Source organism: Moschus berezovskii, chromosome X, assembly GCF_049115385.1.
Source record: "Moschus berezovskii isolate FMDL1 chromosome X, NW_MosBer_1.0, whole genome shotgun sequence".
In the NCBI taxonomy this organism is placed as follows: domain Eukaryota; kingdom Metazoa; phylum Chordata; class Mammalia; order Artiodactyla; family Moschidae; genus Moschus; species Moschus berezovskii.
In genome coordinates this window covers 30,378,649-30,403,452 of record NC_142488.1, presented here as the reverse complement: position 1 = coordinate 30,403,452, position 24,804 = coordinate 30,378,649, and the positions used below count along the sequence as shown (strand labels likewise).

At 36.3% G+C, this 24,804-nt stretch overlaps 1 protein-coding gene across 6 annotated transcripts in view; it reads left to right on the top strand.

The window, feature by feature from the left end:
* The window catches only part of DMD (dystrophin), a 2,246,075-nt gene that overhangs the window by 789,626 nt on the left and 1,431,645 nt on the right, over window positions 1-24,804 (top strand). For all 6 annotated transcript variants that reach the window (XM_055393453.2, XM_055393450.2, XM_055393451.2 and 3 more), the window contains 4 exons: window positions 5,696-5,841; window positions 10,597-10,809; window positions 16,838-16,951; window positions 17,893-18,048. In XM_055393453.2, coding sequence (XP_055249428.2) covers window positions 5,696-5,841; window positions 10,597-10,809; window positions 16,838-16,951; window positions 17,893-18,048 — 629 coding nt within the window. The remainder of the gene's footprint in view (window positions 1-5,695; window positions 5,842-10,596; window positions 10,810-16,837; window positions 16,952-17,892; window positions 18,049-24,804) is intronic.

The window sequence follows — 24,804 nt, the reverse complement described above, 5'->3', positions numbered from 1 at the left end:
TTATAAAATAACCATTTTTTACTTGTATTGTGCTATGCTACATATCACTTTGGTAATAAGCTAACAAATCTGAAAATCTTTATTTCCTCATTTAATGTAGGTACAATTACCCTTATAGTCTTTCCCCAGGATACTACTATTACATAATATCAGTTCAGTTCAGTTCAGTTCAGTCACTCAGTTGTGTCCGACTCTCCGCGACCCCATAAATCACAGCACGCCAGGCCTCCCTGTCCATCACCAACTCCCGGAGCTCACTCAGACTCAAGTCCACAGAGTTGGTGATGCCATCCAGCCATCTCATCCTCAGTCGTCCCCTTCTCCTCCTGCCCCCAACCCTTCCCAGCATCAGAGTCTTTTCCAGCATATTAACTATGTGTTTGGAAAAGTGTTTAGACTATACCGATCCTCAGTATAGTCTAAACACTTTTCCAAATACATAGTTAATATCCTATGTAACATAATAAAATATGCCTCATATATATATTTTAAATGACCACTAAGTATCAGTGAAGTCACTCAGTCATGTCCAACTCTGCGACCCATGGACTGTAGCCTACCAGGCTTCTCCATCGATGGGATTTTAGTATTATCCAGTACTAAAACAATGCTGTTTAAATAAACCTAAACAAAACAATTTTATCTTTTCTGATACCATTTCCCTTATTCTTTATCTATTATGATTTGATTTTTGATCTGATCATAACTCTCTTTGCAGGATAAAGTGGGAAAAAACTTTCAAATTCACTCTGTGTGTGTGTGTGTTAGAATATTCATATGCTTGCATAGTATGTGTTCATGTGTGTACATTTTGTGTGTGTGTGTAAATTATTTCAGAGCAATATCTTTGGTTTGGCTATGTATCTTGTTCTCTCAAATATAAAATTAGTTCAGAAGAAACTACTCCTCCCCACAAATGAAAGACCATGAGTGTCTCTATTCAGTATTTTTAACATAGATAAAACTTTGTGTTAAGCTCTTACAGTTTTCTGGTTAGCCCTGAGTGTGTCCCTTTCACTTTCCTGTTATCTTGCATCTCCCTTCTAGCTACTAATAATAGCAAATATGCTATGTACCCAGCAATGGATGCAGTAATAAGCAAATATAGAGACAAATTTAGAATAAACGGTGGCATCTTATTAAGGTCTACAGAGGCCTTCTGTGGTCATAGTTCCCAACGACTCCCCTGCCCTGATATCCCCCCACACTCTACTTTGCTCACTTTTTCTTGCTACACTTGCTGTGTTCCATTTTGGACTGTTAGGCTTGTAATTGTGCTAAGTCACTTCAGTCGTGTCCAACTCTATGGACTGTAGCTCGCCAGGCTCCTCTGTCCATGTGATTCTCCAGGCAAGAATACTGGAGTGGTTTGCCATTTCCTCCTCCAGAGACTTGATATTACCTGGAAACGTTTCCTCTCTGTATTCATAAGGCTCCCTCCTTCAGTGCTTTTAAGTCTGTTGCCAAGTGGTACTTCCAAGGAGAGGACTTTTTATTCACTATCTAGTCACTTTCTATCCTTTTTAATTTTATTTTATATATTTTTTTAATTCTATTTTTATTGGAGGCTAATTATTTTATAATATTATATTGGTTGGTTTTGCCATACATTGACATGTATCCGCCCCAGGTGTACATGAGTTCCCCCTCCCGAACCCCCCTCCCATCTCCCTCCTCCCCTTATCCTCCCTCTGGCTCATCCCCGCACACCAGCCCCGAGCATCCTGTAACATGCATCGACCCTGAATTGGCGATTCGTTTCACATATGATAATATACATGTTTCAATGCCATTCTCCCAAACCATCCCACCCTCACCCTCTCCCACAGAGTCCCAAAGACTGTTCTATACATCTGTGTCTCTTTTGCTGTCTCGTATACAGGGTTATCATTTACATCTTTCTAAATTCCATATATATGCATTAGTATATTGTATTGGTGTTTTTCTTTCTGGCTTACTTCACTCTGTATAATAGGCTCCAGTTTCATCCACCTCAGTAGAACTAGTTCAAATGCATTCTTTTTAATGGCTGAGTAATACTCCATTGTGTATATGTACCAAAGCTTTCTTATCCATTTGTCTGCAGATGGACATCTAGGTTGCTTCCATGTCCTGGCTATTATAAACAGTGCTGCAGTGAACATTGGGGTACATGTGTCTCTTTCAATTCTGGTTTCCTCGGTGTGTATGCCCAGGAGTGTGATTGCTGGGTCATATGGCAGTTCTATTTCCAGTTTTTTGAGGAATCTCCACACTGTTCTCCATAGTGGCTGTACTAGTTTGCATTCCCACCAACAGTGTAAGAGGGTTCGCTTCTCTCCACACCCTCTCCAGCATTTATTGCATGTAGACTTTTGCAGAGCAGCCATTCTGACTGGTGTGAAATGGTATCTCATCCTAAGGAAACAAAAGACTTGTACATAGAAAACTATAAAACACTAGTGAAAGTAATCAAAGAGGACACTAATAGATGGAGAAATATACCGTGTTCGTGAATTGGAAGAATAAATATTGTAAAAATGAGTATACTACCCAAAGTAATTTATACATTCAATGCAGTCCCTATCAAGCTACCAATGATATTTTTCACAGAACTATATTTTTCTTATATTCAGAGAGTTTTTGAAACATATAGGCTTTTTTCAAATAATGAAAAAATAGAAATCTGCACTGCATACTGAACTACTTAAGAAATGGAATATTGCTGAAACCATCAATGTACTTGATTGCTCCTGTCAAATTCCTTTCCCTCCCTCCATGCCCACCCTCACCATCATCTCAAGGGAGATCGTTTGTCTGTTGTTCTCAGTGTCATTCCCTGCCCTTCCCATGAAAACTACACTTCCTAAGATTCTTCGTTTAAATTGGCTGCCTGCTTGATTCAGTCAGTGGAAGACACTTGAAGGATACTGAAGGTGAGAAGAGGAGAGAATCTCCAATATTCTATCCCCCGTCATTGTTTAAGGGTGCATCTCCTCACTGACTGAGAATGAATCCTCCATTTCTAGCCCCCTCTGGAAACAGTATACCTCTAGGACTCTGCATCCCCAAAGAGAAGCCCCCTGTTAATTCAGCTCCTGCTGGCTGGTTCCTATTATTGGTTTCTTGTGACACAGCCTCACACCTCCTCCCTTTGTCTCTCTGACCTTGAAGATGATAGTGGCTTCCATTGCTAATCTGTTGATTACCCACCAACCCTTGTGTAAATCCTCATTTACCCCAAGATTTTCATATCTAATTCTCTATCTTAAATTCCTTTTTATTGCATTTTCCAGAAGGATCTTCCTCACTTATTTCTACTGATTTCCCCATTTATTTCTATTAGTCATTACAGTCTCTTGATTTGTTAATTTCCTGACTCACCAATTAGATTTTGAGCATCATGAAAGCCAAGACTTTGCTTTTAAAATTTTTACTTCTTGCTTCCCTGGTGCTCAGAGCACTGAATAAATATTGGCTGAATGAAGGCATAATAAATGACTTCCATTAATTCTCCCCAAAGTATCTCCATCCCTGTTTTTAAAAATGAAGTCTAAGATGCTCCAATGTTAAGTAATTTGCCAAAGCTAGTGAATGGAGAACCAATTCCAAGGCACAGGCTTACTGAACTGCAGAATCAGACTTGCTAATTGTCATGCTACACAGCCTGTTTCTGTACAAACAGGATGGAGAAGCAGTTCTGTTTGATGTTCATAAAAGAACCTGTCGATCTTTTACAAATAAAATTAATCCTAATATCTTCATCAATACTTTATATACTTATCTTTCTCTCCTTACATATGTTAATAATTTGGATAAAATGGAACTCATGCATATTACCCGTGGCTCGCTTCCAATAAATGTTTCCCAATCACTGCCCCAAGGGAGGGTAGCACTGTTCGATTCAACATACCTCCTTCGCATCTCTACCCATAGATCCATCTCCTTCTAACTCTTCGCTTCATCATAACTAAGTACTCCTTTACTTCAGTACTATTCCTGAGAGTCATCTTTGTTTTTATAAATCTTTACCTAGCATTCAAATGTATCTCATCAGTAGAGACAGAAACACATTATTTGTATGAAAGAAAGCAGGGAGGTCTAAAGTACCACAGAGACCTTTTGACATCCTTCTGTATGAAATTAAAAGTGCTCAGATTGACAAAGGCCTCTAAAAATAAATTTGGGCATGAACTGACAAACACATATAAGTCCATTGAGTACAATTCTCAGTATCCCTCTCTAACACACTTTCTAAAAATGTACTTTCCATTTGAAAACCCCACTGATTAGCATGCAAAATACTTTCCTACATTCTTCTCCTTTAGTTTAGAAGGAATTGGTATACGGAAATGAAACCCATAAGCTATCTGTTAAAAATAATATGGTTTAAATAATGCCAAATGATGTGATTTGAGATAGTATTTTTCACTGTGGCTTTATTTAGGAAAATTCTCAGCCATTATCTCTTCAAATATGACTCCTGTCCCACATCTCTCTCTGTGATTTTGGAATACATTTATGTCATTTTGCTGTTTTTTTCTATGTGTTTTATTCTCTTATCTTTATCTTCCATTCTTTTTTCCCTCCATGCTTCATTCCATATATGTATATATAATTTATTTCTGGCCTATCTTCTGATTTACTAATTCTCTGTTTAGCTTTGTCTAATCTTCTTTGAAACCCATCCACTGTTTTGTTTCTTTTCACTTCTTGCATGTTTAGTATAACTTCTTTTTTATCCTCCTTAAACCACTTAAAATCATTTTTATCATTTCCAGTTTTCTAACAAAATTCTCCACCTTGAACATGGTCAGTATAGCTACTAGTCACATAATCTGTATGGGTGTGTGTATAAAATAGAAAATAATATATAGTAATAAGTAGTATATATAAACATATGCATTTTAGATTTTGAGCATATATAACTATATATAATGCACACATTATACTTTCCCAAATATACTTTTATTCCCTTATTTTATGTATAATTGGAATGAATGTATGTGTGTATACATATATATATACGTGTTAGATAAAATGCATTGTTTGTTGGTGGGTTTGACTTTAAAATTAAATAATCTTGGCTGAAAATCCTGGCTGTGACACTTACTAGATGTTTGACTGTGAGCAAATCAGTTGGCCTTCTTTTATAACCTCGGTTTCTTCAAATGTAAATGGAATAAAAATGCATGTCTCAGAGGTTTATTGTAAGAATTAAGAGTCATAATATGTGTGATCATTATTAAGGTTTCTGACACACACTGAGCACACAAAAATTGTTTCTGTAGTAAGATAAGATATGAAATGATATAATTTAAAATATCACCTGCTGTAGATAATGGTAGTATTTTCCCCCAAGGCAAATAATACAGAAAGAGGATAGCCTTCAAAGTCAAATATGCATGAACTCGGATTATCCAACAATCATCTGTGTTACCTTGGGCAAGTTACTCAGCCTCTTTCTTTCTCCATTTTTGTACAAGTTACTCTGTTGCTCCATTTCCTTACCTTAAAAAGCATTAATTTAACTATGCAAATCTTGCAAGATTAAATGTGCATAGTTTCTGTCAAAATCATATTCTACTCTGTATTTTCAGATTTTCACATTTTGTTAATATTTGTAATTAATATGATTGAGTTTTCTGGCAACTTAGACAAATGACAAAATTTTAAATGGTTAAATGTTTCTCTGTTTTTTTCCCTTTCGATAAAGTTTTGGACACTTTACCCACCGTGCGGTATCAGGAGACCATGAGTACCATCCTCACATGGATCCAACAGTCAGAAACCAAACTCTCTATACCTCAGGTTACTGTCACTGAATACGAGATCATGGAGCAGAGACTTGGGGAGTTACAGGTCTGTAACTTTTTAAAAATCTTGATACATCTCTCAAGTCTTGCTCATCTACCAAGCAGTCACACTGTTATAACCTTAATACAATACTAGAATTAAAATAATCTTGGCAAGTATGACAGTTGGCCAGCTGAAAAAATGAAGGCTGTAAAAGCATAATATTTAATGTATTTGTGCCTCTCTCCTTAAGATAAAGATTCTGTCTTTGAAGACAATGATATGATCTGCTCATGAAATATATTCTTTCTTGCTTAGTGTGTATTTTCAGAAACAGATTTTGATCATGATAAAAGCTCTGGTATTATTTCCTCCCCTTTGCTTGCTGACTTATAGCTCATATTTCCAACCAGAAAGTGATAAAATTAATGTAGTTTTAAAATTAGTTTTAATTTAAACTCATTTGATGTAATATTGTAATTAGTTTTTGGAGTTCTATTAACTGTATTTTAACAGTTTTATATTATAAAATAAAATGCTAATATTGGAAATGAAAGATGTAATTTGTATGCGATTTTAGAATGCTTTCCTACTAATTCTGAAAAACCTGTGGTGTATATCTAATCACATTTTATTTTGTAAGGCATTACAACACATTTGTGTATTATATTTTAAGAGCTGAGATAATATGTCCACGTTTTCTGAGTTAAGAAAACAAGTTAAAACTTTAACTTTGTTGTATCAGGAGTTCTGTTTTGGGAATTGAATATTATTTACTAAAAAAAAAAAATTTTAGAAGTTTTTCTTCAAAGAAATCTTTAAACTTTTCCCAGTATACATCATCCTAATTAAACTATTTCCTCTACTATAATACAAAGCAAACTATAACTGTTTAATCTTTTTTCCTTTTTATGTTGTTACTTGCAACACCTGGAATAATTTTAAAATTTACTTTGAGAGTGACTTAATAGAACTATAAATGTAAAAAACATAGCAGTACACAGGTATAGCAATTAGGGGAGTAGGTTAAGTTTATAAGAAATGGTACACAGATGAATGGAAGAGTATATTTCCATTCATAAAGCAGTGATTAAGGGAAAATTAAAACTATTATTGAGAAAATGAATTATTAACTTACTGAAAACAATGAAGTCAGAACCTTGTGTCAAATGTTATACCAAAACAAACTACTACGTAGATTAAAAATTCAAAAACGTTTTAACAGGTATAAATTTTATAGAAAATTTTAATAAAACTCTTTACAAATATATTATGGGGAAGCACAAAAATCAGTGGAAGTGATCACAACGTTGTAAAAGTACCAGATCCAATCTTAAAGAAAAACAAAAGAAGGAAAACATTTGTCTGAATAAGTCATTAATCAGTTAGTCACCAAAAAAAGAAATAATGACTATTATTCCTATGAAAAATTATAACTCAAATTGAAAAGGATGTGTAAATTTACAAAATGGAATATCATTTTTACATATGAAATTGAAAAAATGAATTAATACATAAATGAATATGAGAAAACAGTCAGATATAATGAATATACCAGTGGTTGCCAGAGAGAGGGGCAAAATGGGAGTATGGGATTAAGAGGTATACTCTGCTGCTGCTGCTGCTAAGTCGCTTCAGTCGTGTCCAACTCTGTGCGACCCCATAGACGGCAGCCCACCAGGCTCCGCCATCCCTGGGATTCTCCAGGCAAGAACACTGGAGTGGGTTGCCATTTCCTTCTCCAAAGAGGTACACGCTATCATGTGTAAAATAAGATATACAGATATCTTGTGCAGCACAGGGAATAGAGCCCATATTCTATAACTTTAAATGAAGTATCATCTACTAACACAAGTTAAAGTTTTGAACACCTGAATATTTTAAATCAACTATAAGTAAAAAAAAAAATTGTAAGGATGTAGAACAAATTGGCAAAATGAGACACTATCTTTTACATACTAAGTAGGAAGAAAAAAAAGTAAGAAAGAAAAGAGAAAGCTATAGTAAGTGAAGGGGCTTCCCAGGTGGCACTAGTGGAATAAAATCCACCTACCAATGCATAAAACATAAGAGATACGGGTTCGATCCCTGGGTTGGGAAGATCCTCTGGATAAGGGAATGGCAATCCACACCAGTATTCTTGCCTGGAGAATCCCATGGACAGAGGAGCCTGGCGGGCTACAGTCCCGGGTGTCACAAAGAGTCAGACACGACTGAAGTGATTTAGCACATAGCAACTGCAGTTGTGGCAGCAATGAACTACATTTTCACTTACTGATGGGAATGTAAATTGAATGAAAATTTTGCCAAGGAAAACTTTCCAGATCTAAATACATAGATATATAGATAACTAGATTATAAACATAATTTAAGAGAATAGACTGGAAAAGGTCAGTTTTCATTCCAATCACAAAAAAAGACAATGCAAAAGAATGCTCAAACTACTGCACAATTACACTCATCTGACATGCTAGTAAAGTCATGATCAAAATTCTCCAAGCCAGGCTTCAGCAATATGTGAACCATGAACATGCAGAGGTTCAAGCTGGTTTAAGAAAAGGCAGAGGAACCAGAGATCAAATTGCCAACATCCACTGGATCATCAAAAAAGCAAGAGAGTTCCAGAAAAACATCCATTACTGCTTTATTGACTATGCCAAAGCCTTTGATTGTGTGGATCACAATAAACTGTGGAAAATTCTGAAAGAGATGGGAATACTAGACCACCTGACCTGCCTTTTAAGAAACCTGTATACAGGTTAGGAAGCAACAGTTAGAACTGGACATGGAACAACAGACTGGTTCCAAATAGGAAAAGCAGTACGTCAAGGCTGTATATTGTCACCCTGCTTATTTAACTTCTATGCAGAGTACATCATGAGGAATGCTAGGCTGGAAGAAGCACAAGTTGGGATCAAGATTGCCAGGAGAAATATCAATAACCTCAGATATGCAGGTGACACCCCTTATGGCAGACAGTGAGTAAGAACTAAAGAGCCTCTTGATGAAAGTGAAAGAGGAGAGTGAAAAAGTTGGCTTAAACCTCAACATTCAGAAAACTAAGATCATGGCATCCGGTCCCATCACTTCATAGCAAATAGATGGGGAAACAGTGGAAACAGTAGCTGACTTTAATTTTCTGGGCTCCAAAATCACTGTGGATGGTGATTGCAGCCATGAAATTAAAAGACTCTTGCTCCTTGGAAGGAAAGTTATGACCAACCTAGACAGCATATTAAAAAGCAGAGACATAACTTTGTCAACAAAGATCCGTCTAGTCAAGGCTATGGTTTTTCCCGTGGTCATGTATGGATGTGAGAGTTGGACTATAAAGAAAGCTGAGTGCCGAAGAATTGGTGGTGTTGGAGAAGACTCTTGAGAGTCCCTTGAACTGCAAGGAGATCCAACCAGTCCATTCTAAAGGAGATCAGTCCTGGGTGTTCATTGGAAGGACTGATGCTAAAGCTGAAACTCCAATACTTTGGCCACCTCATGCGAAGAGTTGACTCAATGGAGAAGACTCTGATGCTGGGAGGGATTGGGGGCAGGAGGAGAAGGGGATGGCAGAGAATGAGATGGCTGGATGGCATCACCGACTCGACAGACATGAGTTTGAGTGAACTCCGTGAGTTGGTGATGGACAGGGAGGCCTGGCGTGCTGTGATTCATGGGGTCACAAAGAGTTGGACACGACTGAGTGACTGAACTGAACTGAAAAGGGTAGAAAAGTTAAAATTAATTTATACAAGTAACAATGAAAATGGTTAAAATAACTACAGAAGCAATTAAAATCTATGTTTTTGAAAATTACTTAATGACATGGGAAAAGGCTCACAGTGAATTGCTTAGCTCAAAATGTATGTGCATACTATGTATTGTGTAAATAATCAAGGGTAACAATTTAATAAAATAAAAATAAATTTAAAATAATACATATCACAAAATAATTATTATGCAACCATAAGATTATGTGTTTTACATAATTATGCATATGTGAGTATAAAATATGATCAGCTATTCAGTAAAAATACCTGGAAATTTATCTAAAAACAGTTGTATGTAATGGGTATTTTTATCCATTTTAAAATCTTAAACCTTTATTAGTTTATAACCAGAAAGTAACATTTAAATAAATACTGACTAGAGCAATCCTAAATATATGCATCCTATTATAAGGGGTGGAATAGATTATACAGTACAAATGTGAAATGAAGTTTGTAAATTCTCCCCAAAATTATCTGAAAATTTCACTGTGATACTACAAAATAGAACAATGTCTTTTGAAGAATAAGAAACTTCCATTAACTGGCATGAGTAAACTATCTATATGATTTAACTTATTCAGAGTTGCCTTATCACATACATCAATCTTATTTAGTTATATTTTTATCTATGAAGATTAGAAATTATCTTACTAAAGGATTATAATTAAGTTTACTTATAATTAAAACTCCATTAATTGAATCATAAATGCAGTTATTAATATACAAATAAAATGTAATAAAATTAGATGAGCTAAAGCTCTTTGTTTCAATAAGATACAGTTTTGTATATATTCCACTTTGTTGATAAGAATAGGCATAGGTTTTTAAATACAATATTACTAAATAATGTGTAAATTACTCTTATGATTGAAAGTAGAATTTAAGTTGCTAATTATTTCACATCTGATGTTACATCATTTATTATTTTAAATGTTTGAGCCACATAGCTTTCATTTTAAGTGCATTTGATTTATCTGAAATTCATCAATGAAACTGAACAATGAAACTCATTAATATTCATCAGTTAGTATAAAGGCACTTTCTTTTTAATTTTGAGGCTTTACAAAGCTCTCTGCAAGAGCACCAAAATGGCCTAAACTATCTCAGCACCACTGTGAAAGAGATGTCAAGGAAAGCACCCTCTCATATAAGCCAGAGATATCAGTCAGAATTTGAAGACATTGAGGGTCGATGGAAGAAATTCTCTGCCCAGCTGGTTGAACGTTGCCAAAAGCTAGAGGAGCAAATGGCCAAACTCCGAAAACTTCAGGTAAATCAAGATTTTACTTTTTATATTGATTTTTAATTGTTTCTCTCCTAATGATGAATTATACAATTAAAAGACATAGTCCCTTAAAGTCAGTGATAAGGCCAAAAGATATAAATTTGTCTCAAAGGTCAATAGTTTGCCTATTGATTTTAAGAAAGCATTAAGAGTTCTGTTTCTTTGATTTTCTTTAGAATTGGCTTTTTTCCACCAATGCCAATAGGAATTTTAAAACTTTTCAGCTCAATATTTTTCAAAACACATCTTCTTTTTAGTCTTCTTATCCTCTAAATAATTATTTAGCTTATGAATAAGGCTTCCCTGGTGTCTCAAAAAATCCACTTGTGATGCAGGAGATTGCTTGCAGTGGAGGAAAATTTTTTTTTCCTGAAAAATGGATGCATTGTTATTTTGGTTGTAAAATATGTATGTATGTGTGTGTATATATATATATATATATATATGCATGCACACACACACCCTCACACATATATATACACACAGGCTAACTCACATATGTCGACTTTAATTGTGACACATTATCTAGAGCTGGGGGACTTGCTTGTTGGCTCAGTGGTAAAGAATTTGCTGAGTGGATATGTGTGTGTATGTGTGTGTGTATTTGTTGTTGTTGTTCAGTTGTATCCAACTGTTTGCAACCCCATGAACTGCAGCACGCCAGGCTTCCCTGTGCTTCACTGTCTCCCAGAGGTTGCTCAAACTCATGTCCATTGAGTCGGTGATGCCATCCAATCATCCCGTCCTCTGTTGTCCCCTTCTCCTGCCCTCAATCTTTCCCAGTATCAGGGTCTTTTCTAATGAGTCAGTTCGGATCAGGTGGCCAAAGTATTGGAACTTCAGCTTCACCATCAGTCCTTCCAATGAATATTCAGGACTGATTTCCTTTAGGATGGACTGGTTGAGTCCAAGGGACTCTCAAGAGTCTTCTCCAACACCACAGTTCAACAGCACCAATTCTTCGGCACTCAGCCTTCTTTATGGTCCAACTCTCACACCCATACATGACTACTGGAAAAACCATAGCTTTGATTAGACAGACCTTTGTTGGCAAAGTAATGTCTCTGCTTTTTAATACACTGTCTAGTTTTCTCATAGCTTTCCTTCCAAGGGGTAAGTGTCTTGTAATTTCATGGCTGCAGTCACCATCTGCAGTGATTTTGGAGCCCAAGAAAATAAAATCTGTCACTGTTTCCATTGTTTCCCCATCTACTGCCATGAAGTGATGGACCAGATGCCATGATCTTACTTTTTTGAGTGTTGAGTTTTAAGTGAGCTTTTCCACTGTCCACTTTCACTTTCATCAAGAGGTTCTTTAGTTCCTCTTTGCTTTCTGCCATAAGGATGGTGTCGCCAACATACCTGAGGTTATTGATATTTCTCCCAGCAATCTTGATTCCAGCTTGTGCTTCATCCAGCCTGGCATTTCACATGTATTCTGCATATAAGTTAAATAAACAGGGTGACAATATACAGCCTGAATGTACTCCTTTCCCAATTTGGAACCAGTCATTTTTGCAGGTCTGGTTCTAACTGTTGCTTCTTGACCTGCATACAGATTTCTCAGGAGATGGGTAATGTGTTCTGGTTCCCATGTCTTGAAGATTTTCCACAGTTTGTTGTGATCCACACATCAAAGGCTTTGGTATAGTCAATAAAGCAGAAGTAGATGTTTGTTTGTTTGTTTGTTTTTCTGGAACTAACTCTCTTGCTTTTTCTATGATCCAACAGATGTTGGCAATTTGATCTCTGGTTCCTCTGCCTTTTCTAAATCCAGCTTGAACATCTGGAAGTTCTCAGTTCATATAGTGTTGAAGCCTAGCTTGGAGAATTTTAAGCATTACTTTGCTAGGTTGTTAGATGAGTGCAATTGTGTGGTAGTTTGAACATTCTTTGGCATTGCCCTTCTTTGGGATTGGAATGAAAACTGACCTTTTCCAGTCCTGTGGCCAGAGCTGAGTTTTCCAGGTTTGTTGGCATATTGAGTACAGTACTTTGACAGCATCATCTTTTAGGATTTGAAATAGCTCAGCTGGAATTCCATCATCCCCACTAGTTTTGTTCATAGTGATGCTTCCTAAAGCCCACTTGATTTCACACTCCGGGAAGTCTGACTCTAGGTGAGTGATCACACCATCGTGGTTATCTGGGTCATTAAGATCTCTTTTGCATAGTTCTTCTGTGTATTCTTGCCACCTCTTCTTAATATCTTCTGCTTCTGTTAGGTCCATACCATTTCTGTCCTTTATTGTGCCCATCTCTGCATGAAATGTTCCCTTGGAATCTCTTATTTACTTGAAGAGATCTCTAGTCTTTCCCATTCTATTATTTTCCTTTATTTCTTTTCATTGTTTGCTTAGGAAGGCATTCTAATCTCTCCTTGCTATTCTTTGGAACGCTACATTCAGATGGGTATATCTTTCCTTTCTCCTTTGCCTTTCACTTCTCTTCTTTTCTCAGCTATTTGTAAGGCTTCTTCAGACAAGCATTTTGCCTTTTTGCATTTCTTTTTCTTTGGGATAGTTTTGATCACTACCTCCTGTATAATGTTACAGACCTCTGTCCATAGTTCTTCAGGCTCTGTCTATCAGATCTAACCCCTTGAATCTGTTTGTTTATGTATATATATAAGGTGTGAGGGAGCTTCCCTGTTGATGCAGTGCTAAAGAATCCACCTCCACCCAGGAGACGTGGCTTCGATCCCTGGGTCAGCAATATACCCTGGAGAAGGAAATGGCAACCCACTCCAGGATTTTTACTTGGAAAATCCCATGGACAGAGGAGCCTGGGGGGCTACAGTCCATGGTGTCACAAGATTCAGACATGACTTAGTGACTAAACCACCACCACCAAATAAAAAATTATCTGCCATGTAATACAGTCACATAATTTCATCAGCATATTTCACTTGTAATTTTATATATAAATTTGATCCCATCACCTTCCACAAACCAACTTCTACTGACTTAATTTGTTTGAATAGTGCCACCTAATTACCCAAGCATTAGTAAACCAACAACTGCACTGTAGTCTAAAGTTTAAAACATCTGGTGATACAGATGATATCTCTCTTATGTGGTAAATTATTGCAAAAAATGTTAATGTTTGAAAGAAGCTTGAAAACATGGTGGAAAAGCATCGGAATAACACGCTTCTGGATTTAAATCCCAGTTTAGCTCAGTTCAGTTCAGTTCAGTCGCTCAGTCGTGTCCGACTCTCCGCGACCCCCTGACTCCACGCCAGGCCTCCCTGTCCATCACCAACTCCCGGAGTTCACTCAAACTCATGTCCACAGAGTTGGTGATGCCATCCAGCCATCTCATTCTCTGTCGTCCCCGTCTCCTCCCGACCCCAATCCCTCCCAGCATCAGAGTCTTTTCCAGTGAGTCAACTCGTCGCATGAGGTGGCCAAAGTACTGCAGTTTCAGCTTTAGCATCAGTCCTTCCAATGAACACCCGGGACTGGTCTCCTTTAGAATGGACTGGTTGGATCTCCTTGCGGTACAAGGGACTCTCAAGAGTCTTCTCCAACACCACAGTTCAAAAGCATCAATTCTTCGGCGATCAGCCTTCTTCACAGTCCAACTCTCACATCCATACATGACCATGGGAAAAACCATAGCCTTGACTAGACGGACCTTTGTTGGCAATGTAATGTCTCTGCTTTTTAATATACTATCTAGGTTGGTCATAACTTTCCTTCCAAGGAGTAAGCGTCTTTTAATTTCATGGCTGCAATCAGCATCTGCATAGCTACTTAGTTGTTTTTTCTTATCTTTCACAAACCAAAAGACCTAGCAGTTTAAAATTATTTTTTAAAGCATAATATCTACAGTAATGTCTCTGGAGGTATGAACATATGCGGACATGCATACACATACACACACATATAAAAACACATTTTTATCTGTGCTAGTGGCAAAACAGTGTACAGTTATGTGGTCCTTGCCATCAAGGAGCCCATGTCTGGCGAAGGAGGAAGGTGAGTATATCCATTTCCTATTGCTGCTGTAATAATTTGCTGTAAATTTAATGACTTGAAACAGCACACATATATTGTGATTCTGGGTATCAAGAGTTCAGTATCAGGCTCAGTGGGCTAAAATCAAGGTATGGACAGGGCTGTGTCCTTTCTGGAGACTTTAGGAGGAAATCTATTGTCTTGTCACTTTTAGTTTTGGGAAACTACAATCTTGGCTCATGTTTCCATCTTCATCTTTAAAGCCAGGAGTGTAGCACCTCCCAATTTGTCTGTTACATGCCTGCCTCTATCTTAATAAGAATCCTTTGATCATAATTGTGCCCATTTGGATAACCCAGGATCTTCTCCTTATCTTGATATCCTTAACTTAATCACATCTGCAAATTCCTTTTTGCCATGTAAGGCACCATATTCACAGCTTCCAGGGATAAGGGTCTGAAATCTCAAGGGTCGTTATTTAACCTAGCAAGGTAAGTAAATAAAACAGTGCAGTGAACACGACAGTGGAAAGAAAAGAAAAGCAACATAGACTGGGGAAAGGAGTTATGACGTGTTCTTGGGATATGAGTTATCTGACTGCATGTTGAACACATAGAATTGAGTCACCTAATAAAAGGTGGAGAAAGAGTTCCTGACAAAATGGAGCAGCATGTTCAATTAACTGAAAGTTGTTCAATATTGGAGAGAAAAAAGATATGTCTGGAGATTAATAAAAGAGGTGATTGGAGAAGTAGTCTGAGAGTAGATCATGAATGAGTTGGATGCCATGCTTTGGAATATGAATTATAATCTAACCATGATGGGATTAAGCATAATGATAATGTGGAACTATTATTGGTGCTTCAAGAGGAGGAGGATAAAATATTATCTGTTTTTATTTTTTAAACATCACTTTGAGAAGAAGGAGGTGAGAAGAATATTGGTACCACTGGGGAGAATGGGTTAGAGTGGGGTGAGACTGAAGTAGATACCAGAAAGAGCTAATGTAGTAGTCAAGGAGGCAGTGTTAAGATCTGAACTAGGACAGTGGCCATGTGGGCCAAAGAGCAAAGCTCGATTCAAGAAATGTCAGCCAGATAATGATGTTGAAATCTTTAGATTTAGTCAGATGCTTTTAAAATCATTATTATTTGTCATATTGAAGAGGGAAATTTCTGAGAAGCACACATTTTCAATAGAAATCTAATTAAGAAAGGACAGAATAGCACATCTGGATAGCATAGTTGAATTGTAGGCAGATGGTAACCCACTCCAGTATTCTTGCCTGGAGAATCCCATGGACGGAGAAGCCTGGTAGGCTACAGTCCACGGGGTCGCAAAGAGTCGGACACGACTGAGCGACTGAACGGAACGGAAAGAAGTTTGACAGACCACACACTTGAAATGTAGCCCTAAAAGGAGCAAGAAAAAATGACATTATGTGAAAAAAATAATGGGATGTACTTGGCTATTTACAAATGAATAAAGATAACATTTTCCATTTGATCATTTTGTCAACTTGGTCGAGCAAATCAGAAATTAAAAGCACAAGTTTTCTTTCTTTCAAGATGACAACATCTTGTCTGAAAGTTCTCCACTGGAGGGGCTATTTAAACTGTCAACTGTAGAAAACAATTTGTGGAAGTTCAGGTTTAGGGAGGCTATAAAGACACCATTACATTGAGTTTATTGTTCGTAGTTTGTTTTATGTACTGTAAGGGCACATTGTTAGTATTATCATGAGTTGTTTTGTAACTTAAAATTTCTCTAGAGGGGAATATGATTTAATGTTCTCAAGAGTAACATCATAAAACCACATTTGGTAGTAATTTTTTATTTTTAACAATAGCAGACTTCATACGCCAGTGCTCATACAGCAGACCATAAAAATGCAGTCTTAGTGGAAATATTCTTTTCCTGAAGAGCTACTTAGAGATATTCTTCAACCATGGGAATTGTTCATGGGCATGTGTTCAAACATATCACCATGATGAATTGTGTCAAGGGAAATCAGCACCCCAATAATGTGTTAAAATGGGTCTCTGATTCCAGAATCACATAAAAACCTTGAAGAAGTGGATGGCTGAAGTTGATGTTTTCTTGAAAGAGGAATGGCCTGCCCTTGGAGATTCAGAAATTCTTAAAAAACAGCTGAAGCAGTGCAGAGTAAGATTTTTTATATGACACTTCTTTATATGAAGACTTTGATATGGAAACTATTATTAGTGATATCAATGGCTCTGAACCAGGGACAATTTTGTCCCTCTAGGGGACATTAAGCAATGTCTGGAGACATTTTCATTTGTCTCAACTTGAGGTGGGGTACATGCTGTTGGCTTTAGAGGACAGGGACATATCTTAATATCCTGCAATGCAAAGAACAGCACTGCACAGCAAAGAATTACCCCGTCCAAAAGGACAATAGTGCCAAGGTTGAGAAACTGGGCTAAATAAGAGAGAAATAAACAAAATATTTGCTTTTATTCAACACTCACTTTACATTATTATTTTGATATAGCATGCAGTTTAAGCTAAAGGTAAATGATTTTTTTTGAGTTACTTGTTATATTTTATTACAGATTGTCAGTAAAACTATGTTGCTCTTTCCATGTATGTCACACTGTAATATAATATAAGACATATATTTTGAAATAATATTTATTATGCCATTGTCATGCAGTGGGAGGAGAACAGTCTAGCTCTTTCGAGAACTTTCTTTGTGAATAAAAGCTTTAAAAGCAAATCTGTTTTATCAATAACCTTCACAGCATCTTGCTATAAACTGCTGCAGTATACTATGTTGGAAAATCAAACCTCCTTCAAAAATAGTATTTTATAAAGCTCATCGTCGTTGCACTGTTTTTGAATATAAAGTATTAAGTTTATTTACTTTGGTAGCTAATATAAGTAGACTATAGATATATAATTCCCCATTTCATTCATGCCATAAAAAATGAACAATTTTTGCAGCATGTATTTCAGATTTTAAAGGGCAAAATTCATGTGTAGTGTCATGATTCCTAATTATATATTTCTGTGTAGCTATGTTGCATTTCTAATTGTTGGGGTAATTTTTTCGGTTAACTTAAATTGAGTTGTTTCCTTAGCTTTTAGTCAGTGATATTCAGACAATCCAGCCCAGTCTAAACAGTGTCAATGAAGGTGGACAGAAAATAAAAACTGAAGCAGAGCCAGAGTTTGCTTCTAGACTGGAGACAGAGCTCAGAGAACTTAATACTCAATGGGATTACGTATGTCGACAGGTATGTCCCATCTCTTTTACGTTAGCTTGCTTCATTTTAATTATGATTTCTTAATGTCTCCCTTTACCATGGCCCTTTTAAAAAGTTCAGTCTCTGTGTTGATGCTTTAAAGCATGGTTAAGTAAAACTAGCCTTTGTCTAGCATATAAATTATTTTCATAGTATATATTTAAATAGTGTATATTCATCTTATTGGAAGTTCTAAAATGGTCTTATTGAATACAGCTGTCATTCTGAACAATAAATCCCTTTTCTTAGGCATCATTTTTCTTGAATCTTTTCTCCAAAAGGCTGTGAAACTTAATACATGTAATTGGATCAACAAAGATAGTTTACAGTTCTATACTTGATACAGAAATAAAATGAATGAGTAATGCATGCATATGTACAAATATAAATATGTTTCACTTTTGATTATAAGATTGACGAGTTTGACTTCTTCAATACATCTTTTCCAATAAATGGATTAAGATTGGGAAATAGTTGAGAACAGCTTACAGTTCTCAACAGTAAATATAAGATAAATGTACATTCATATCTGAGTTCCTCATTTTTATATGGAAGAGTGTTTTATAGATACTTATTTACAATTTCAAGATTAAATTGCAGAAGAGTAAATATTATAGGCAAGTAGCATACATCAAATACTTCTGGTTCAAAAGTGAAATTTTGACCTAAAGCAGTGATTATTTTTTAATACACCAATACCTTTTTTGAAGTTAATGAGAGGTTTCACTTTATGTGTATTAGAGTCAGTCAGTCTTTCGTTATTTCTAAGTAACCTTTCAAAGTTGAAAAGAAATCATGCCAAAAGGCAAAAACTAAATTTGAAAAAGAAAGAAATTGAGCCGAGGAAAAGTCAAGGCAAGTCACCCAGCTAATACCATCACTGACAAATGCTCAACTGTTCTATTAACTCACCAATGAGACAGCCCGGGGTCAGCTAGCTTGCATTCTTCTCCTGGAGTAAGTCGGTTCTAGAAGGGATGTTAAGGAAAAAAAATAATATTACTTAGAGAATAGAGTATATCATTGATGTTTTCCTGGAAGGCCAGTATGAAAAGGATTTGTTTGTTGAATGTTTTTAGTTGAAGAATAGAAAGAGCAGCACCAATTTATTTAGAGCAAGGGAGGAAACAATAGCAAAAAAAAAAATCTTTATGAGACATCGGGTGGGAAAGAAGAGTCATTAATTTTCTTATAAAGCACAGTGAGGATTTACTATTCCTACCAAGTACAATGGGGAGCTATTAGATGTTTAGGTATAGGAGTGACATCATGTAAATATTTGCTATATATTCCTCTTATATGAAAAGACTGAAAGGGCATGAGTGGAAGCATGTAGGAATTACAGTTGTTCAGGTAGGAAATAATACTGGCAAATAACAGGGGGAATATTAGTGGAGATTGAGAGACACAAAGAAATTTAAAATGTATAATCCTCTTGTGACACTGTGTTTGGTTGACTGTCCAAACCTCTTCCAATAATTTTCCAAGTTCTTCCACAGAGACAGAGGTGATTTGAATTCTTGTTGCTCTGTTTCATTACTGTTTATTGTTTTTATGTATATTTTCCCATTATACAGTAAGTAGCATGAGGAAGGGGGTGTGTTATTCTAGGCAAACTAAACCAAAGTGCTTGTGTCAGTCAACCTTTGTAGAAACTCTGTACTTCCTGGCCACCTCCAGCAAGCTTATCCCAATGTGATTATTGATTTTTCTTGTTTCTTCTAACCAATTAGGCAAGTTCTTCCTTGTTGCATTTTTGATCAGGGCTTTCACACTCACTTCCACAATCATTACTCTTACTGCTAACAACGCATTCCTTTCTTGATTTTATGTTTTATTAGACCCCGTTAGAAATGGCAGTACTTGATGAAAGATAAGGCTTGTGGAAAGTTCAGGGTGACAGAGAGGGAGGGATCAAAGCATATTCAGAGTTTTCTGTTTTGAGCAACAGTGTTGGATACCGCACCTTCTATGAAAGAAGGAAAAACTGTGTGCTAAGGGAGAAGCACAATTGACCAGCTTGGTAGAATGATCAGTGCTTCTACTTTGGTCATGTTGATTTTGGAGGAGTATACAGTCAAAATGCATCTGGAATCCAAGTGGGGTATTTAAACTGAGCATATAAACTATATACACAGAAATAAAGATAACCTCTATGTAACTCCTATCTGACAATGAAAGAATTTGTCAGACCCACCCTCCCTCTGAATTTTTTGCTAAATCAGATGAAATAAGAACTCTTATGGATGGGGAAGACTTCCTTGTGGATGGAGAGGCAAACAATGTGTAGCGGCAGAGGCTCTGGAACCAGGTTGCCTGGATTTAGATCTTGTCCCCACCATAAGCTACCTCTGTGAGCCTGGAAAAGTCACTTTATCTCTGCACTTCAGTTTCCCACTCTTTAGAGTGTGATGATACTACTACTTACTTTATAAGAATTTTAACATTCTTCTATAGTTAAATGAGTTTGGGTGTATAAGGTGTGTAGATCTATATCTAGCACAGAGTAACTGTGATGTACATACTTGTTCAATATAAACAAGGAGAGATGAAATAGACATAAAGCTGCATATATAAAATTATAAAATATGTGTAATTTCTAAATAATGTATAGATACATATTTCAATTATTGGTGACTATAAACTTAGAGTTACCAAGAAACACTGGATTGAGTGGCAAGGCGGGTGCCATTCTGGCACCTTTCAGATCATTATCTTTCTCTGACTCAGTACATCTTTTGGGTTCAGTCATCCACAGACCCCTGGGTCACTCTGCCTCATTCCTTATGTATTTTAACACCTAACACTGTTACTCCTGTCCTAATTCTGGGTGATTTCAGTATCTTCTTAGATGGTTCTTCCCATTCCTGAGCCCTCAGTTACTTAATACCCACTCCAATGATTTTCATCTTCTACTCTGCCTCAGCCACTCACTCCCAACTTCATAACCTAGACAATGTCTCTAGCACTAATGTCTTTATAATTTCACTCTTAAGCGTCCTGCCCTTCAGCCTCCAGCCTATACACAATACAGCCACTGTGGAGCCTGTATGGAGATTCCTCAGAATTAAAAGAGAGCTGCCTGAGGATCTAGCACTCCCACTTCTGGGTGTATTTCCAAAGGAAACAAAATCAGAATTTCTCAAAGAGATGTCTGTACACCCAAATTCATTGCAGCATTACTCACAATAGCCAAGATAAGGAGACAACCTAAGTGCTGGTCAGGGAGAAACACATAAAGAAGATTAAGTGTGTGTGTGTGTGTGTGTGTACATATATGCATACACACATACATACATGGCTTGAAGCTCAACATTCAGAAAACAAAGATCATGGCATCTGGTCCCATCACTTCATGGGAAATAGATGGAAAAACAGTGGAAACAGTGTCAGACTTTATTTTTTTGGGCTCCAAAATCACTGCAGATGCTGATTGCAGCCATGAAATTAAAAGACGCTTGCTCCTTGGAAGGAAAGTTATGACCAACCTTGATAGTATATTAAAAAGCAGAGACATTACTTTGCCAACCAAGGTCCATCTTGTCAAGGCAATGGTTTTTCCCGTTGTCATGTATGGATGTGAGAGTTGGACTGTGAAGAAGGCTGATCGCCAAAGAATCGATACATATAGACAAAGGAGTATTATTCTGAGAAAGAAGGAAAGCCTGTGATTTGCAACAACCTGGGTGAAACTTGAGGGTATTATATTAGGTGAAATAAATCAGATAGAAAAAAAGCAAATACAGTCTTATCTCAATTAAACATGGAATCTAAAAAAGCCAAACTCAAGAGAGTAGAATGGATATTACTAGGGCTTGGAGAGTGAGGGAGATGAAGAGATTCTGGTAAAGTGGTGCAGACTTCTCATTTATGATGAGGGAGTCCTTGGGCTCTCAAATTCCACGGACAGTAAAGCCTGACAGGCTACAGTCCATGGGCCTGCAAAAAGTCAAACACACCTGAGTGACCAACCACACACATAGCACAGTTACAGTATGACGACTATAGCTGACAATTCTGTATTATATAAAGTATTTTATAATTTCTTTACATATGAACCTTGCTGGGAGAGTAAATCTTTAATGTTTTCATAATAAAAAGAAAAATGGTAATTATGTGTGATGATGAAGGCATCCTGTTGTAATCATTTCACAATAGGTGTATGTACCTTAAATAGCGTTTTATGTCAATTGTATTTTAACAAAGGCTAGGGGGGAGTGGAGTGGGGTCGGACAGTGCTGAATGTTAGATTTACAAATTCTGGAACAGGAAACATGAAGAACTTTCTGTTTTATGAAGTGGTTGATGCAGTGTAATCTGCTGAAACTGCAGGGGTGGATTGGGCAATTTCAGGCTAGACAGTTGGCATTACTCAGGTAATAAAGGTGAAGGAGAAAGTATGATTTTAACCTCAACCTTTCCACAGAAATCCTTCTAAAATGTGAAACCACAAAAAATTTATCTCTTTCTGATCAGTTGTAGAGCAGAATGTTAAATTTGGAAAAGACCTTGGAAATCATCTAGTCCAACTTTTAGGTTAGTTAGGAAGTCGAGATAAGTGGAGTGATGTTTGCAGATTCACTTAGCTTGTTAGTGATTGACTCCAGGCATCCTGATTCCGAAGCTGGTGTTTTTTCCAGTGCACTCGTTCTGTCACTTCAAAACGACTTCCTGCTTTTCTTTCCTTTTAAAATCACTCCTGATCCCTTTTTTCTGGTTCATTTTATAGCATGCATTATATATATAGTTTTTTGCTACAAGTCTTTGGCTAAGTTTTGTTAGTCATTCTAATATTATTGCCACTGTGCCAACCACCTCCAAAGATTATAGCAGCATATCCAAGTAGAAATTTAACAGCTTGTTTACTTGGGCTTATTATAGGTTCAATGACTATGCAAAATCATTTTTGTACTTTAGTATAATTGTTAGATATGTAGTTCTAGCTGTGTTATAATGAAACATTTACTTACATTTCAATAGGTCAAGTTCTACATTCTCCTAGGAGAGTAAAGTACTTTAAGTAGCTTTAATTTAACTACATTAGGCTCACGGTAGTTGTAAAGTATAAGGGAAATTAACATGAACATGGTACTGCATATATTTTATATTTGGTAAAGTACCATGAAAATGTTTTTATTAAAACTATGCCTTTTATATTAAGACTTTAAATTACAGCTGTATTTTTTTTAAGAAATAAAACCTTTATTGCATACATCCTTCCATAGACATAAGAAGAAACATTGCTCTAGTCATTTAATAAACCAGCATGACCATAGTTCTAACATCTGACAAGGAGAGTGATAAAAAAGAAAATTACAACAAACCCATTCATAAGTAAAAGATGCACCTCTACTTAATCCCAGAGAGAAGAATAACATCGTTTGAGTAGAGTTATTTTTTAAGATAAAAGAGATGCACTATATATTGTTATTCTAATACTAAATTGAAATTTTCCCTCTGTGTTACAGCAGAGTACTTTGTATAAGCTATCAACATGCATGATCTCTTGGGTATTTTAAGTTTTGCTATCTTTCTAGTTAATAAGTAATGCATTCTGTTATAAAGTTAGTATTTCAGAAACATATGAGACTTTATAAAGCAAGAGTCCTATCACACATGCTTTTTTACACCTTTTTTAAATGTAAAATTATATAATAGTTTTTGCTTCAGTACAGATGTGTCAGTGATCCATGGTATCCCATTATGTATGTGTACATGTGTATCCCACAATTTATTTAACTAATCTTCCATGAAAGCACCTTTGGGTTTGTTTTCAATATGTTGCTATCTTCAAAGCTGAATAGTGGATAAGCAACTATGTACCCATCGTTTTTTGTTTTTTTTTTAATTTATTTATTTTAATTGGAGGCTAATTAGTTTATATTATTGTATTGGTTTTGCCATACATTGACATGAATCTGCCCGGGTGTACATGTGTTCCCCATCTTGAACCCCCCTCCAACCTCCCTCCCTATCCCATCCTTCTGGGTCATCCCAGTATGTGGAAGAGTAGGCTCAAATTGATGAACATTAAGGCATTTAATGCATTTTGCCAGTTTACTGTCTAAAAGGTTTTACTGTGGTGTATATTTTCCTCAACAGGTATGAAACCTTTGTTTTCCCACATCCCTGCTCAAACTTGGCATTCTAATTAGTCTTTTTTGAAAATATAATAATTTAACTTCATTTGCTATTATTTAACTATAAATGCTACTGAGCATCTTTTCACATATATATGGCCTCATTTTAATTTTATTTCTATGAATTACATGACTGTATCTTTTATTCATTTTCCTTTTTTATGAGAGTTTTCTATAGGTATATGATTATTAAGTTCCTAGGATATTTGAGGAGAAGGCAATGGCAACCCACTCCAGTGTTCTTGCCTGGAGAATCCCAGGGATGGGGGAGCCTGGTGGGCTGCCGTCTATGGGTTCACACAGAGTCAGACATGACTGACGTGACTTAGCAGCAGCAGCAGCAGCAGGATATTTGAAATTGTAAAATGGCATCAAAGAGTGCAAAGAATTTCTACTTCTATGTATGCCAATAAATTCAGTTTTCCAACTGAAACGTATCATGAAAAAAAAGTTTTTCTTTACTCTCCATTTGCAGAAATGAATTTCCATATACAACAGCTAAATTGTGGTCTTAGGGGAATCTGTTCATTATGCCAAGTAAATGTTTATATCTTATTTTAGCACTTATGTGAAATTAAGTGTATCCAATTGCCATGAGTTATTTTCT